The sequence below is a fragment of the Atheta coriaria genome, unplaced genomic scaffold, assembly GCF_025399875.1.
Source record: "Atheta coriaria isolate IRGN ID8LTWV9N9 unplaced genomic scaffold, Caltech_Dcor_3.1 hic_scaffold_5_pilon, whole genome shotgun sequence".
NCBI classification, from domain to species: domain Eukaryota; kingdom Metazoa; phylum Arthropoda; class Insecta; order Coleoptera; family Staphylinidae; genus Dalotia; species Dalotia coriaria.
In genome coordinates, this window is record NW_027045447.1 from 10,171,468 (window position 1) to 10,189,813 (window position 18,346).

The following is an 18,346-nucleotide window of genomic DNA, read 5'->3' on the forward strand; positions in this document are numbered from 1 at the left end:
AGAAACGAGTCAAAACGCTAAATTTTATTAAATTTATAACAATGTCGTGATTATATAATTCAGACTAGACTTAAGTTGTTAATTTTATATACAACTCTAAGAGATTCTTCCAATCGTCACCTTATAAGTAAATTAATTAAGTTGTGTTCGATTCTATAATCGGTCTGTTGATATTATCGTGTATCATATGCATGCATCGATATGTATAATATTGGGTCTTCGGCGATAGTTTATGTGATTTATTCAGGACAAGCCAAAAGCGAGCATGCGCGCTCCTCAGTTCTATGCAGACATTGTTGTCCCCGTCCGCTATGTTGCCTTATAATGCTGCGTGTTCGTTGTTGGACTGCGTTTGATCCGCAAGATCTACTGCAAGGTGACCATGCTGACCATCGGGACATAATGCAATCAACACGGATGCTTTCAACGGGCCCAGGTTGACCCCACGTTGGATTCAACTCAGAATCTTCTTCTTCGCTGTTGTGGATGGGGGTTTCTTCATCATCGCATTTTGTTTTACAGCGATGTTTCTTAATCAATTTTTCGGGGCATCTTTTACCGCCATTCATTGGATGAACCTAAAATTTACTCAATAGAGTTGCATAATTGAAAATAACCATGCACTCACTTTGATTGTGCGAAATTTGGTTTTGAAGCCATCCTTTTCCTGACAGGAGCCATTACAAGGTGTCCATTTTGACCATGGGGACATCTTACAGTCTACTACTTGCCCCGAGGGTTGTTGGTCGATGACATTGTCTTCAAATTTGTGGCTGCCTGAGGGTATTCCGGTAATAGATTGATCGGTCTCTAGAAAGCATATTAGTATTTGATTTAGTTAAATTTATCAATCTAATCCATCGCCTATCGTAAATAAAAGTACCGCATTTATCGGCGTCGTCGTTCTGCAACTGCATGTTGTATGTAAGGACGCCAGAAACGCTAACGCCAAGTTGGCGTATCTGTGCGGTCCTATTTGCGTTTAGTTCTCCTTTTTGAGATGGGAGTCAGCATGCACAATATCAGAAAGGGTCGATTTTTAGGTGATTAGATAAGCATAGGGGTAGTTGTAGTGTTTTAATTAAGCGTACTTTTAAACTCCCCACAAACATTTTCACAGCGATCCAGCGTTTTGAAATTATTCTTGTTTCCCATGCATCCACTGTAGCTGAAGATATCGCAGCTGCCTTTGATCACATCAAAGTACCACCGGTCTACGTTACTCTTACAGCCTCCTTCGTCTTTTGGTAGAGTGCAGGAAACTGCTACCAATTATGGTTAGTAATGTTAAAATAAAAAGTAAAAGTAATGTTTCAATTACCTGGATCGATTTCTTCATTTTCGTTGCAAACAGGGTTTTCATCATTGACACACTCTACTTTTTCTTCGGAAGGACAATCCTCATCGTCTTCTGCTTCTTCTTGTTCTTGTGCTTCTTCGTCTTCATCTCGGGCATATCGCGAATAACCATGCTTTGGGAATGACATTCTCCTTCTGACCTTGATTCCTTTACCGCAGGAAGCTGAACATGGAGACCATTGCGACCAGGTTTTTGCCTCACATTCTGGTGTGAGTTCGGGTTCTCCTTCCGCGCACTCACCTTCTTCACATTCTAAGTTCTGCTCCAAGGGTTCAGGGTGTTCATTACCAGCCGCGCAACGTTTTGCGGCATTGTGGTTTTTGTAACGTCTGCTTCTCGTTTTAATCCCCTTACCACACGTCACTGAGCAGCTGGACCATTCTCCCCAGTCGGTGAGTGCGCAATGCGGATTGTGTTCATGACCACCATGGGGTTGATTCCGGCAATGTCTTTGAATTGCCGTGCACGGTGCTCTCTTAGTCAATACTCTTGTGCAGTGATATTTACTTTCTTCGTTTTTGTACGCTCTTTGTTTGTATTTGAATCCTTTACCGCAGGTTGCTGAACACGAGGACCAGTCAGACCAAGCACCTAGTTCACAACTGTCACCTCCACCACCAGCCGAATCAAACTCTTCGTTATTTTCAGTTTGGGATAAGTCGCAGGTTTTTTCGTACAGACGTTGCCTAGATAAGTAAACCCTTGCTAAAGGTTTCATCTCAGCACCAGTTGTGTCATAGAAAGGTGATCGTGGGTCATTGGGACTGTTAGACTTTATACGACGGATTGGATCTCGTGGATTTGATGGCTGATTAGGTGACTATAAACCAAACAATTATCTTATAGGTACAATTTATAAAAACATTATAAATTGCTTACTATATAGGTTGGACCGTCATCAGTGCCTGCGTCCCATGGATAAAGGTTCAATACCCTGGACTCTACCCAGGAGCAGTTGCGTAAACACAACTCTAGACTGGAGACACCGACGATCCAGTCTGGCGATGGATCAATCATCGAGACGAGCGACATCAAGTGATGCTTGCTGTCCACGCGGAACACAGCGAAAGTCTTACCCGTGATGTTTGGATAGCTTATCCCACGAGCTTTTATGATTGTACGAATATGGTTACTCTGGAAAACCGAGACATCTTTCAACCACTTTATTCGCACACACAAACACTTCAACGACGCAGCCTGCGAGTGCAGCTGACATATGAAAGATGTAACATCCTCATCCGGAGTTTATTTTTGATTAAAAATAGCTACAGGGTAAATGTACTCATAATAACGAAACCAATTTATCTTGCTAGATGTCCAAAATAAGTGGGCAAAACTAAACAAAATATATACTTGAACGTTACAAACCTTCTCTTTAAGTTCCCCTTCCAACATCCTTGTATTGCCATTCTCTGCCAGTTGGCGCAGGCCTTCGCTGGCAATGTCCCCGTAATTCCAGAAAGTATAGTCGACGGAATGAGAAGCCCCGATGATGTCGCTAAACCGCGTTAGCCAGCCGTTGGACGGGAAGTCCTTCGGGTGCGTGTTGCGCGACCACAATCCTTCGAATGTCACCTAAACACGCCAGAGTTACCATTGTCAAAAACTAGTTTCCTTCACCTTCGGCTGTGGCTTGGAATACAAATACAAAATTTACCTCGTATTTTGCCTCGTCACAAGCGCAACAATGTCGCAGGACATTCGGTTGTGCGTCATCGCTTTCCTCAAGCTCCTGACAGAGTACCTTGGAGAGTTTACCGTCGTCAGCGTACCACACATCTTTGGATTCTACCACAGTGGCGCGGATAACAACACAGCCACTGCCGGCCGCAGGCGCTAACCACAACATCTGAGGGCAAAACAAGGACCATGCATAAATATTAGGCAGCAGAGTGTTTCGGACACGTTTGTTTGCTTAGCGACCCTGGATTAGTTAAAGTCGAATTTATTGTGTAAACCACAAAGCGGTTTATTTTACTATTTAATTGTTTAAAACTTTTTAGGGGAAAAGCAGAATTAGTAGTTATATAATAGTAGTTTTGAACTAACCTGCACTTCAGACTTGGGCAGTGAATTTGTTTGCATGACTGCATTTCGGCATCGCTCGCTGAATTTGGTCATCATATCTCCAAACAACTGAAGCGAGCCCACAGACGTGCCGTACATTTCGTTGAGTACCTTTTCGGAGGATTCTTGTTCCACGATCAGCATAAAGTCTTTGAATTTGTGCTGGGATTGATATTCGGGATTGCTGTGTAAATAAACTAACAAAATCCGATTATTTTCAATGGCGCCTCCACCAAAAATTAAATAAAAAAGATAAACATTGGTAAAGTTTGTTTAGCAATATATTACTAAACAAGAAGGTGTAGAACGTATGAAATTGAGTGCTGCGGCTTTTTCAAGACGTTGCGATGATGATTAATGACCGAGGCGTCGAGGAAACGCGATAGGTGGGTAGGAAAATTGTAGCCGGATTTGAATTCGCGCGAGAATACACGTAACACGTAACGCACGTTACGTCAAACGCACTGATCCGTCTTGCATATCTCGCCTGAAGACGCCGACGCTCATATATCCTTAATCCCGGAGATCTTGCGTTGTGACGCGTCTATAAATCTGGATTTTTCACCACAGCACAAACCTCATACAGCAAAAAAAGTTAGAAAAGTTATTTCTTTTTCGATTAATTTTAATGAAATCCATGTCACGATTTCACTTAGCCCTTTATGCACCTTTGCAAAATGTAAATCTTGTTTGCACACATTTACACACACAATGCCTTTGCACCCTTTTGCCTTGCGGTGGCGCTTATGAGCGTTTATAATTCATCGCGGCGTCTTCTCCGGTTGGCTTAATGCGTGTTAAACGAGATCAAGTCGTCCGATAAAATCACGCTCGGCTAAGTTTGTATTTTATTGATTTTTATTGTCTAGGCGCGTAATGCAAACCCGATTTTCCGTGCGGCACGAGTGCTCAAGTGGATGGGGGTGTGCATGTGAGAGTTACGTGGGTTTTGTGCGATAAAAAAAGTTGGAAATTGGGATCACACGTTAAATCACTGCGGATTAAAGTTGATATAAAAATTTTTGTGTTTTGATTTAAATTCTCTTCCTCCAAAATCTTAAACCCCGCACAATCGGGATTGGCGTAGAATTAAATTAATTAAATCGTTTGTGAGACACGGGATAATACCCGTAACGCTCAACCCCTCTTTTGCGAAATCCCTCACATCTAATTAGTTTTAATCGTCTCTATTATTTACTAATTGAAACTATTGATTAAATACTAAAATTGTGCTTTGCGTAACTGTGGAACAAGTTTCAATTTAAAGACAAAAAACTGGCTGGTCTGCAACCGACATGGATATAATCCGAATGGTCGATTGCTAAAGATTAAAGCCTGAGTATAGGTACGCCTTCGGCGGACTGCTTTGATAAAAACTAGCCCATCGTTGCCGTCAAGTGTCGGCAGTAATTGGACGCGCATAAGACGCCCGGCGCCTCCGCCAACGACGAACGCTCACTCGATGTCCGCGTGATTTGTGGCAGGCAATTTAATTAGGACGCGTTCTACTTTCAACGTCTTTAGGTCGATCACTTGCAGGATGGAAACAAAAAATACTAATAAATTAAGTCATTTTAAAGTGATTTTTTGTAAAGGCTGAAAAAACTAAATTATTTAATCCAGTTAACGAAGTGTAATTTGTTTTTTTTTCTATCGTTTTGTGTCAGTTTCTGCTTAGCGTTGCACCTTTTAGAGGACGATAAACGTACGCGTTGTAGCAGGAAAATTGCTTTTCAACTGTCCGCCACATTTTGCAACATTCAGAGTGTTCCATTGCTGAATGAAAATGTGTTACGTCGCTTTGAATAATCTCTACATGCAGCAATGGTGTTAATCACAAAATGAAATGTCGAAAATGCAAAAACATTTTTGAAGTGTAAACTTCCCTAGAATCGTTGTGGGATCAAAATTAATGAAACGAGCGAATATCTCGTAAACTAAAAAAGATATTTAAGATCTGATCGCAGCGTCTTAATCTACGGACTATTCTCTATAAGATAGGATAGTTAAAACGGAAATTTGAGAGATGAAATTTTCATTCTTAAAAAAAATTGCCAAGGGGGGGTGCTTGATACTTTTTTTCGACGATTTTTGATAATTAATATCTCTTAAGCTAAAAGAGATAGCAACCAACAAATTGCTGATTATGATAGATTGGAAAATTCTCTATCAAATTCAATAATAAAATAATTATATTTCCAACAGTAAAAGGTCAAGAAACGCCACTAAAAGTACTAAAAAGTGACATTTTTCAATTTTTGCCCATTTTCTTCAATCGCGAATATCTCGTAAACAAAAAGAGATAATTAAGATCTGATCGCAGCGTCTTAATCTACGGACCAATCTCTATCAGATAGGATAGTTAAAACGGAAATCTGAGAGATGAAATTTTAACTCTTCAGAAAAAATTGCCAAGGGGGGGTGCTTGATACTTTTTTTCGACGATTTTTGATAATTAATATCTCATAAACTAAAAGTCGTAGCAACTAACAAATTGCTGATTATGAAAGACTGGAAAATTCTCTATCAGATTCAATAATAAAATAATTATATTTCCAACAGTAAAAGGTCAGAAACGCCACTAAAAGTACTAAAAAGTGACATTTTTCAATTTTTGCCCATTTTCTTCAATCGCGAATATCTCGTAAACAAAAAGAGATAATTAAGATCTGATCGCAGCGTCTTAATCTACGGACTTTTCTCAGTCAGATAGGATTGTTAAAACGGAAATCTGAGAGATGAAATTTTAACTCTTCAGAAAAAATTGCCAAGGGGGGGTGCTTGATACTTTTTTTCGACGATTTTTGATAATTAATATCTCATAAACTAAAAGTCGTAGCAACTAACAAATTGCTGATTATGAAAGACTGGAAAATTCTCTATCAGATTCAATAATAAAATAATTATATTTCCAACAGTAAAAGGTCAAAAAACGCCACTAAAAGTACTAAAAAGTGACATTTTTCAATTTTTGCCCATTTTATTCAATCGCGAATATCTCGTAAACAAAAAGAGATAATTAAGATCTGATCGCAGCGTCTTAATCTACGGACTCTCAGAGATAGGATAGTTAAAACGGAAATCTGAGAGGTGAAATTTTAACTCTTCAGAAAAAATTGCCAAGGGGGGGTGCTTGATACTTTTTTTCGACGATTTTTGATAATTAATATCTCATAAACTAAAAGCCGTAGCAACCAAAAAATTGCTGATTATGATAGACTGGAAAATTCTCTATCAAATTCAATAATAAAATAATTATATTTCCAACAGTAAAAGGTCAAAAAACGCCACTAAAAGTACTAAAAAGTGACATTTTTCAATTTTTGCCCAATTTATTCAATCGCGAATATCTCGTAAACTAAAAGAGATATTTAAGATCTGATCGCAGCGTCTTAATCTACGGACTATTCTCTATAAGATAGGATAGTTAAAATGGAAATCTGAGAGATAAAATTTTCATTCTTAAGAAAAAATTGCCAAGGGGGGGTGCTTAATACTTTTTTTCGACGATTTTTGATAATTAATATCTCTTAAGCTAAAAGAGATAGCAACCAACAAATTGCTGATTATGAAAGATTGGAAAATTCTCTATCAAATTCAATAATAAAATAATTATATTTCCAACAGTAAAAGGACAAAAAACGCCACTAAAAGTACTAAAAAGTGACATTTTTCAATTTTTGCCCATTTTATTCAATCGCGAATATCTCGTAAACTAAAAGAGATAATTAAGATCTGATCGCAGCGTCTTAATCTACGGACTTTTTCTATCAGATAGGATAGTTAAAACGAAAATCTGAGAGATGAAATTTTCATTCTTAAGAAAAAAATTGCCAAGGGGGGGTGCTTAATTCTTTTTTTCGACGATTTTTGATAATTAATATCTCTTAAGCTAAAAGAGATAGCAACCAACAAATTGCTGATTATGAAAGATTGGAAAATTCTCTATCAGATTCAATAATAAAATAATTATATTTCCAACAGTAAAAGGTCAAAAACGCCACTAAAAGTACTAAAAAGTGGCATTTTTCAATTTTTGCCCATTTTATTCAATCGCGAATATCTCGTAAACTAAAAGAGATATTTAAGATCTGATCGCAGCGTCTTAATCTACGGACTATTTTATATAAGATACATGATTTTTTTTATTTTGCTGGTAAAATTTTAATATTCGATATTAAAAGTAATATTACTAACCTATACGCGTATTGAATATGCAATATGTTTACCAAGTGCATATATTGGCACACGTGCTCTGCGTTTCATATTTGGTGTTTCCGGATGCAACAAACATTCTTGTTTGAACAGCGCCCCCACTAATTGGGTAATTTAATTAACAACACCTGCCGCAACAACAGCTCCAGTTCCCAACTCTACAACTCGCCCTATTATAGGCTGGTACATCTATCAAATTCAATCTGACTAAAATGTTTCATTTAGAAGGGTCTGTTGGTGATGGTGGTCGAACCTGTTAATATTACAACAAGCCATAGTGCACTGTTACGCACAGCGTAGGTTAAGGGTTGCGGCTGCGTGTCTTGCGTGCAGCGGATTGCGGATATTATACGTTCAGCGTGCGGTATTTACCCTATTTGCTTATAAATGGAAATTCTGCCTTCGACCGCACGCGAGCTGAAGCCGTTTGCATAATGACCTAACAGCTGCAACTGTATAATTTGCTTACTGAGTACAATGGGCCAGTGGGAGGGTGGCGGCCAATTGACATCAATATTACGCTTGGTTAAAAGCGGAAAACTGCTTTGAATTGAACATAATTTATCAAAAGTAATAAACGTCATATAATTTTGCGTTTTAAACTCTTACCCTTCAATCCGCTCCTCTCTTTTCTCATCTTCTTATTGCCGTTTTCTCACAAATACCTACATTATTAAAAATTCTCTTTTCGCTACCGACAAAAAGCCTCACGTTTCACAATTCGACCAAAATGTAATGAAAAGGTCGACAAAAGATGAAAACCGCATCAATTTCAATTTTCGCTTTAACGGTTTTCATCATAACTGAATATTAAAATTCATTCACATTCATCTTTAAAAAATCTTAATATATTTGATGTTGAAACTTTCGGGAACAAAAAGTTTCTGCAGTGAAACTCATTCATTTGGCAAGGCAACGCATACATGAAACTACGTCCGTAGAAGTCTAGAAACTTCATAACTTTGCCGCAATTGTTCCCTAGACGAAACAGTTCTTGTTTGCGCGACGCAAGAACACACAGGAAATAATTTCCATTTTCAACACACAATAATATAACAAACGAAACAAATTATTACATCAATTTTAAAGATATCAGATGTTAAATTTGAGTGTGAAATGCCTTACTTGTGTACTGCTCGCCAGGAACGTATGTTGCTGGATTGCCAGAGACTTCAATTACGAAGCGGTCGTCGGCGCGGCTCTTGGACGTGATCGCACCCTCGGGCGTCCTGTCGCACTTGAGACAGGCGCACGGCGGCGTCGCTACCGCCAGCGCTAACAAGACGACGCCGGCTACCCTTGCCGTCCCCATCGTTGTTGTGCTAGAACAAAAGAACCACCGAAAATGAACGTAACAAGTAGATAACAAAAATTACGCGCGCGTCAATGTAATTCAATTAGTTAATGCCACCGAACACAGACCATAATTTATACAGGGTATGACAATAGAAAAGAATGTAGTTTTGAATTAAAAAAGCATAAATTTTAATAAAGCAGACACGTGCGCGTTGCGCGTCTTAATTAAAATGAATTTTTCAATGAATTCGCGCGGCCGGCGTCTTTCTCGTGATGAGTAGAACCTTGGATGTCAATAAAAATGTGAGTTATGGGCGAATTTAATTACGCGTGTACCGTGGATTGCGCCGGCGGCGACGTTTGATGCGCTGGATGCAAGCCAATTTGGCGGCGGGATAATGAGGCGGCGGTGGTGGTGCTTTTCACTATCGATCAAACAAAACAATATAGTGGTGTACAGGTATTTTCTTTCAGTTAAAGTTTGGCTACGTCTAGTTTTCATTTTATTAAATATTATACTTGTTTATCAATTTTGTTATCGACGGTTTCAGTTTCACGGTCGGCCAGCTTCCGATCTGACGGTCGAAGTCAAAGTCGCCGTTGTTGAAATTGAAACGCACACAAGTGTCGCCGTTGACCTTAACCCATCTTTTAATGGGTTTATGTGTTTTTAATTAATTACCACTCGCGTTCATATTAAATGTGTTATTTAAACGAAGTGATATTGAATGTCATGTAATGTAAAATAACAAATTAATTTTTTATTTTCCACGAATTAATCAATGAAACAAAACTGATATAATAAATATTTACTCAAGCAGAGAAGAATTATATTTTTAGATCAAATTACTACTTTGTAATTATAAATTATTATCAGTGTTATCATCGAAATAGCGAAGTAGAACCGCAACGTGCGCAACATATAATCACCGAGACGTGTAATTAAAGTTTTCGGATTCCTTCTTTCAGCTTTCATCTCTCTGCAACCCCGTGTTGCCGGTTGGTCGTAATCTTTTGATATTTAATTAACTTTCATTCAGCCGCGTTCTGGTTCATTCAGCTACAACTAGTAACTAATATCAGGTGGCTCAAACAGCGTAAAAGCTCAACCGGTAATGAGAAAACATGTAAAACCTACTAGATGTTTTAAAATTAGTCTAAGACCATTAATTATACATCACGTTAAAATTTGCAGCTTGTAAATTAATCTAGATTAAGTCTAATTAATGAATTAATCAATCGTTTTTGAAAGTATCGAAAAACGAAAGTGCAAAGTGGAAAGTGCGTGAGGGTGGAAAACAATTCGAAAAGTTTGTTGCCAATGTCGTTATTGATGGGATAGAAACTTTTTAATTGAAATTAATTATTCACAGATTTGTGTTCACCAACATCTGCAGCAATTATTGCAAATTGAATAATCAATTATTCAATTCCCTGCAATTTTTTTGAAATTTTTGAAATTTAAAAATGTGTGTTTGATTACAATCATGACAAGAACAATGTCAATTTGATGTTTCATCAATTTATGAGGGTCGAGATTCGTTAATGCGAATTTTTGTTTGAACTCAATTTGCAAAGCTAACACCTGTTTCAGGTGGCGTCAATCAGCGTCCGGCGCTCATCCATCATCAATCAGGCATAAATGAGTTCAAACATTGTCCGATGCTACACATATTGATTATATTGATACAATCTTTTGTTCTGTCGTTCATCAGTTCACATAAATCTGTTCCATTGAATTGTTATCAAATTTATAGTTTGCTCGAAATTGAGAATGTGTAACAAAATAATTTAATCTCGTTGTTAGTTAACTATGTTAGGAATTAAGAGGATACACATCTGTGAAGAGATGGTTTGCAACCCAACACAATGGGCCGTGTTGTTGTTGTTGAATTGTTGACTTTAAACGGAACGTAATTTCATTTCATTTCGCATTCTCTTTATGCTCACATGCTCACATCTACTATGTTACACATGGCTGCAACGTCAAGCTACAGGGAGTATTCAATCTTTATGCTTTTAATTTGATTGTAGTTTCTTACTGAAAGTTAGAAAAATTGAAGTAAACTTTGTATAACTAGTTTAAATCATCTTGTAATATTGAAATATTTTAAAGTGGATTTTAAAGTTAATTTCCGCTCGAATGAAAGTTTGCGTCTCGTCCGGTTTGGTGCGGAATTTTCGCCGGTAAGTTTCGCAATAAAAGCGCCCACTAGAATTTCCTCCCCCACCCACACGCCTGATTTGAAAGGTCCTCGAACTGAACAGTGCATCCCGGAAATTCCGGACTTGGGAAAGAACTGCGATGTAAACACGTGCCCGCAGCGACGACTTATCAAAGTGGCATAATGATAAACAAGTACAAGACACATGCAGCCTTGCGCCGAAAGGAAGCATGTTGCGAACGAAAACTAAACAAATGCACGATGTGCATTTAATTATGCAGCACTTGCAAAGCGTTATGTTGGCATTAAATATTTTATTACATTTAATATCGTGCGTTGTTTTAGTGTTCATTTAAATTTAATTACAGTGTTTAGTGGCGTAAACTGAAATTAATTTTCTGTGGTTTTTTACGAGTGCTAATTTTGCATCAAATTTTAATCAAGCGTAGTTTTTCTGCGCGTAATAATTTCTTATCACATTTAGCGCACACACATAACAAAGTTCTTAAATTTAGCAAAACACATTTTAATTATAGAATGATTATATGAATATGACTTACATTTGATTAAATAATGCGTGTTGTCGGGATGAACATGCGGAGTGTGCGATCAAAACATCGAAGGCGCTCTCGATGTTGTGCTGCGCGAGCGATAACGATAGAACTGGCGCGCCGGGCGCTGATAGCGTACTGGCAAGCGACTGATGGCAGAACGCGGACAATGACGAGGGCGTCATGCGCCGCTCCCCGCCGCCAACGTCGGCCGAGAGAGTGAGTTCGAGGAAGCCGCACGGCGTCATCGGATCATCGGCTCACACCATACTTGTATTCCGACTTGTACTTGTAGTTTTACTTGTATAGTAAGTGTTATCTGTTTATACACCTATATATAGATATTTAGATTTTTGGTTTGAATTTCTTCTTAATTATATTGCACAGGGTTCAAAGGAGAATTTTTTTTTTTAATTATGTGTGAATACTTCTTTGAAGGTCCATTTTTTTAAAGGCTTAGGCAGTTTACTTCTAGGTCTATACTAAAGCAAGAGTGAACTTTGGAAACTGTTTTCTAGTTTTAATTTTTACTGAGTGGTCTTGAGGTAAACCATTTCCATTTTTCCATTTTGATGAACAAACTTTTTGATATTTTTAGCCTCCACAAGTCTTTATCCTGTTTTCCAGAATATTACGTGAAATGATGTCCTACAATCCGGCCCGCATGTCGCATGCGAGCAGTCACCCGCAGTTTCTAGTAGTTTAGTAAGTAGATTCAATTTCCTCCGCGCGTTTCTTTCCCGTTCAGCAGCTGCGTCGAACACAGAGAGAGGCAGGGGCGGCGAAAGCAGCAGGGAGGCAGTTCAAATACCACTCGAGCGTAATGCGAACTAAAAATCAAGGAACAAGTGGAGCGCCAGCGTTTCCCGCACCAAACTTTTTTCTTCGCTTTTATTGCTTGAAAAAAGTTTTCAGCATGGAATTCGAAATGTTATGAAACCAGTCGAGTGTGGGTCTTTCAAGCAGTTAATCGATTTCGAAATAATTCAATTTTAAAATGGACAATTGGTTGCTTACTCTATTGCTTTAAAAATAAATATAAATGACTATAATACAAAAATATTAATTAAATCGTAAATAATAAGTGTAAAATTTATTTCATAAATGTAGAATATTAACGCCATCTTCCAGAAACCTGAGGTAGTACTAAAATAAGTACTCGCAGTTTACAGATTGCTTTGTCCCTTTTATCCCTTATAAATATTTTCAGCCCTTTGCTAAAGAACTGAAGTTTAGAGGGCGAGAGCTGTATGATTATATAATAACAAAATTTATTGACCAAAATAAAACAATAAAAACGTGTATAGTTTCCAAAAAAAATTAAAAACATTCAAGCAACTCAACAAATTCACGTGTGAATGCGAAAAAAATATGATGGAGGACATTGCAGGACAAAATAGGTAGTAGTACGGATTAGTAGGTTTTTATTATTAATTCTAAACCCGAGAATATCGTCATCATCACATAAGTTAGATAGATTATTTGCATAGAGTGTTTGAACGTGCGTGGCTTACGAAACGGTAATTTTTATTTTCACCGGGCCATCGTCCTTAATGTTTGAGAAATTTATTTCCTGTCCTGGAACAAAAAGAAATCTGAATTAGTCGTTGTTTTCCCAAAGCTCCAAGACAGAAAATAACTTTCTCATTCAATCAACGACTTCAAAAATTTTAGGAATAGCTGGCGCGAGTTTCCTCGAGTCGTCGCAGACTGTCCTTTAAATTATTTTTGAGTTTCGTACACGAATGCGTAAATAAATCGCGTGTGATGATGGCGTTGTTCGCTTGCATCGTGGCAGATGGCGTTAGCCACACAAGATGGCCGCTATCGGCTACCTGGTAGGTATCTACGCATCCTAAAGTTATCGGTTGATAGTATTGTCCTGGACCAAAAACGCAATTTTCCGGATTTGGATAAAACGCAAATTGACTTTCTGCACATTCCCCATGACCCTGATGGGGTGCATAGCTATAGTTGTAATTGTTAGTATCATTATGAAAGTTAGGATTAGCATAGCACTGATGCAGTGGTTTACAAGATGGCTGCTCAGATCGTAAGGACACGCAAGTTGTCGGCTGTTTATCTTCTAACAGGAAAGTCCCACTAGAAGAATTACGCGATTCGTAAATCTCCTCGGTACTGGTATTAAATCGACCCGAAATTGATCCTAAACTTTGCGATTGAACCGCTACGCGTGATCTACTACTACGCTGCTGATGGTACGCAGTACGATACTGATTATACAAGCGAGCACTAGTCGCCTGCCATGGTTGCATATGCATACCCATCGACCTGCTAACGTCCTCATCATATTCCTCACAATCACAAGGACACTCATATTCATAATCAAAGTTATCAGTCTGCTCCGGCTGATTATCATTGTCACATTCACACGCAGATTTCTCTTCTTCATTCATTTCCACCTCACAAGTAAGCCTACCGTCAAAGGCGGCACCACAATGGTCATCGTACCGTATCTCATTGTTCGCGTCCAAACCATTCTTCGTCATATGCAGTTCTCGTTCCATCAAACTCACTGTATCCTGCAACCGGTAACGCTTTTCATTTGTAAGTGCCAGTTGTCCTTCCATTTGTTGCATTCGCTTTTCATACTTGTGTATTTCCCGAAGCCTGTCATTCAGGGCCAGTTGCAGTTGTGTGATGATTTCGGATTTCTCTTTTAGCTCTTCCTTAGCCTATTTTATCAAAAAGTTAATAAAAATAACGGGATGCATTATTACTGGTACGTATATATTACCTCAAGCACGAATAAACGGATCTCTTCAGAATACTTGGCTAAACTGGTGTTTTCTACAATTAACTCTTCCTTCTTGGTTTTGAGCACTCCAATTAAACCATCTCTTAACTTCAACGTGTTCTCTAAACTGGCAACAAGTTGAATTTTTGCGCCATTTCATGCTCAAACTTAATCAACTTGTGTTCATTTTCTAATGACTTAGCCAATGCATCCTCCAGTTTACTGCGACCTTCTTTTATCATATTCTTAAGCTCACTTTCAGTATCCTGCTGTTTCATTGATTGGATATGATCTTGGAGGTTATCAACTTTGTTCTTTAGATTCTGCAGTTCAACACGCCGATTGGCAAGATCATCTTCACGTTTTTTAAGAAGCTGATGCAACTGGGTGATTTCTTCTTCCTTTTCAACCAAGGTCTTCACTATGTCCTCATGCAACTCACTTCTGGTATTACCACGCTAAACACAAAATTAAATTAAAAAAAAAACAACCGAAAACAAAAATTTACCAAAGTCTCAATGGTTTCTATAAATCTGTTCTTTTCCATGGTGCTGGTATTGACTTTCTCCTGAAGAGCTTTGATGGCGGCTCTCTGAGCAACAATTTCCACTTGTTGCTCACATTCTCTTTCACTGTAAGTCACTATAACCAACGTTAATTAAATTCTTTTAACACTTATGATAATGTAATAATGCATACATGATCCGTCTTCGCTCCGTCGTATCAATTCACTGCTCTGCTTTGAATGCATGTGCATTGAACTCAATTCGTTCCTGAGATTTTCGCATTCAATCCGCATCTGCATCGCCATATTAGTTTGCGCCTCACATTCCTGCCGCGCCAATTCCACCTCCTGCCGCATTCTGCCGTCGCGTGCCTCAAACATGCTGCGCATTTCTTCAGCCTGCTGGTGTGCCTCGTTCAACCTGCAAAATACGGCGGATATCACATCAATCCTGGGCGCAAACACGAGCACTGCGAGTTTGGACTCACCCACACCGCCGTCGGTTCCAAATCGAGTGTCAAGTGCTTACGCTTACAAGAAAAATCATATATAATATAATAAAATCTACGTGTTTCAAATTTGTTTAAATTTGATAGTTTATTACAGCACAATTTGTTGTGAAATATATGTCGAAATGGTTTTACTGCACGCATTCATGCTTTTCGCTATTTACGGTTTTTTTTTACTGTGGGGGAGGAAATTAAATATATGCGCGTTATTTGCGGTGCTGATTAAGATGTAAACTCCACACAGAAATCAGGCGCAAAGAGGTCGTGTATCAAGCGAATCGTGAGACTGATTAACCACCTGGTTTCAAACGTAGATTTGTCCCTGTTTAGACGCTCAATAACCGACTTGTCCAGGTTGCGGGACTTATTGAGTTCACCAAGCTCCTTCTCAAAGTTTTTCTCAGCTACTTTCAGTTTATTCTGCGCAGTTCTAAAAATCCAAGCAGACAAATTCATAACAAATAAATTAAAACATAAATTGTTGGGTAGATTACCTCAGTTCAGTATTAAGTTGGCTGATTTTACTTTCATGTTGTAGTTTGACAGTTTCCACCTCTTTCAACTTAGCCTTAAGTGTTTTGGAGCTCATTTCGGTTGTTTTAATGCGGTCTACTTCATGCGCGGCTTTCCTCTTTTCAGTTTCTATCAGTTTCTCCAGAGTCTAAAACTTTTACACTTAAATCGTCACTTAATAAATTACCAGATAATATTACAGTTATCTTTTGTTTTAACTTGTCGTTTTCGCTCCGAAGTGCATCACCGCTTTCCTGCCCAGCAGCTGACGCAGCTTGCGCTGCTTTAAGATCCTTTTGTGTTTGGCTCAATTGTTTCTCAGATTGTTTGATCTTGTCCTCAAGTTCTTTTATTTCCTTCAATCGTTGTTGCAATTCTTTCGAAAAATCTTCCCTTGGTTCAGCTGGTGGTCGAATAGTCTGTTGAACCACGGGAGTTGTAATTAACTTTAAATTGGTCAACTTGTCAACCATCTCTTTTAGTTCCTCTTCTTGATTTTCAATGTTTTTCGATAGAAATGCTTCCAATGCAACATTTTCATTTTTATGAAGTTCCAACTCATGCAAGAGTGCTTTACTATTACCATCCAAAATGGCTATATTCTCAAAAGCAACTAGCAGATTATTTCTCTTCTCCATCATGTTTTTACACAACTCTACGGCATTTACACGAATTTCTTCAACCGACTTCTTAACATCGTCGAGGATTTGCGTGTTAACATTTGATACCTTTTCAGTTAAATCTTCATTAGCTTCCACTTCCACAGAATGCGTTTTAGGTTTAAGTTCTGAATCGTTTTCAAAAGGCGGCATTGGTTTTACAGATACCTGCTCCCCATTTTCTGACAGTTTCTTCTTCAAATCGAGCAATGCATTGTACAGATCCAAGAGCGGTTTCTGTTTACCCTGTATATCTTTACGCATTGTTTCATAACGTTTCTTTTTCGCCAAGAATATATCCATGTTTCTTTTTACCATCAACGCTGTGTTTGTTTTCTCCGTCGGTGATGGTGATGTTGATAATTGTTTCTTACTACCAGCTGTTGATGTTAAACCAGTGGATGCTGGCGAGGCACCTTGTCTCTTTACAAGTTGCCTGGGAGGCGGACTCTTTGTATTTGTTTTGCCAGATAAACTAACAGAAACTGGTATTCCAGAATTGCTATTTTTTCTTGATAAACTTCTAATTGGAGCTGATCCTTTGCCAGTGGCACGTTGTAGAAATGGTGGAGATTTCTCTCGACGCTTTGAACGTTGTGTACTAGGAGGTGTTTCAATCTCCTCAGGAGTTTTAAGATTGTTTAGGATATCTGCAGCTGTTTCACTGCCTAAGTTTAGACTGTCAAACTGTGAGTTTGATGGAGTGTCTAACTCTAGCTTGACACTTTCTAAACAATCTTTAAATTCATCGGTTATCATTGTCATATCGTTAAATACTTCATTTTCAAGCAATGTGTTTTTATTTCTTCTGATAACACCTCACTATTTAGAGCCTTCAAAATTTTAGATGTTAAAGATTAGAGATTAAGATTTGTTAAAATTACGTTTCTAATATTACCGTAGTTGTTGGCGAGGAGTTGGATTGGTCGTTTAAAATGGATATACTTGGTGGTTGCTATTAAATAATATACTGTATTTTAAATTGAGCAAAAATTAAGTGTTACGTACAGAGAGACTTCTGAAAGTTGGTATAAATGACTTTTGGGGTTGGCTCTTGGCAATTGTTGCTGTTGATGGTCTTTCTAAAACCAAAATTTCAACAAATTAAAGTTGAAATTTCAAAACGTCATTTTTGTATTTTTTTTTCTCAAAATTCTTTTACCAATTTTTGACGAGGACAATTCAGTATCTGGGCGTGCAGTCTTCATATTGTTAAATGACATCGTCCAGGATAAGATGCGCAGATATCAAATATGGCGGGTGCGCTGATTCGGCAAATGCGGCGACGTGGTGAAATTTCATACAAATTCGCACATTGGAATTTAATGTGAAACAAACTAAATTTACATGGTTTACATTGAATGCGATTAAGGAAGAGCTATGCGCCGCTTTTTTGCAGATTAACTTGTCAAACAAAAACTGTGTAAATAACGACTGGCAGTCATTGTTTGTTTTCTACACAGACCGCCTTGATTTCCCCACATACACAACTGAAATACGAGAAAACAAAAACCCAAACAGATTACTAGCAAAAATCAAACGCGCATATTTATGAATCCATTTCTTTAATGAAAATAATGTACATGTTATTGCCTAGACCGCCAAATATATTACACTTCAGAATAGGGTCTTATACATACTCATCATCGTATTTTTTGTTTCAGTTATCATCGTCCACTCTGCAATCGATTAAAACTCCAACGTTGCATTTCAGTTTTAATCAATTTCAGGCTAAAACTCGAGTCATT

At 38.1% G+C, this 18,346-nt stretch overlaps 2 protein-coding genes across 3 annotated transcripts; both read right to left on the reverse strand.

Moving 5' to 3' along the window:
* Positions 1–3: 3 nt before the first annotated feature.
* Positions 4–11,905, reverse strand: LOC135791677 (spondin-1). 2 transcript variants are annotated; one of them, XM_065302148.1, is made up of 11 exons: positions 11,664–11,905; positions 8,768–8,964; positions 3,410–3,624; positions 3,018–3,209; positions 2,729–2,935; positions 2,240–2,494; positions 1,322–2,180; positions 1,092–1,262; positions 884–991; positions 629–810; positions 4–578 (listed from the first exon to the last, which is right to left on the reverse strand). In XM_065302148.1, the coding sequence occupies exons 1-11, from the start codon at positions 11,900–11,902 to the stop codon at positions 240–242; spliced, it is 2,964 nt and encodes a 987-aa protein (XP_065158220.1). In that variant the 5' UTR covers positions 11,903–11,905; the 3' UTR covers positions 4–239. The 2 variants fall into 2 exon arrangements, with proteins under 2 accessions (XP_065158220.1, XP_065158221.1); XM_065302149.1 differs by lacking the exons at positions 884–991; positions 1,092–1,262.
* A 1,156-nt stretch (positions 11,906–13,061) lies between these two features.
* On the reverse strand, positions 13,062–18,078 carry LOC135792076 (uncharacterized). Its single transcript, XM_065302696.1, is given in 11 exon segments — positions 13,062–14,350; positions 14,413–14,543; positions 14,546–14,870; positions 14,921–15,054; positions 15,112–15,338; positions 15,725–15,856; positions 15,921–16,087; positions 16,140–17,431; positions 17,497–17,553; positions 17,607–17,680; positions 17,761–18,078. Coding segments are annotated over 8 exon segments (3,366 nt in total). The 5' UTR covers positions 17,364–17,431; positions 17,497–17,553; positions 17,607–17,680; positions 17,761–18,078; the 3' UTR covers positions 13,062–13,324.
* Between the last annotated feature and the right edge of the window lie 268 nt (positions 18,079–18,346).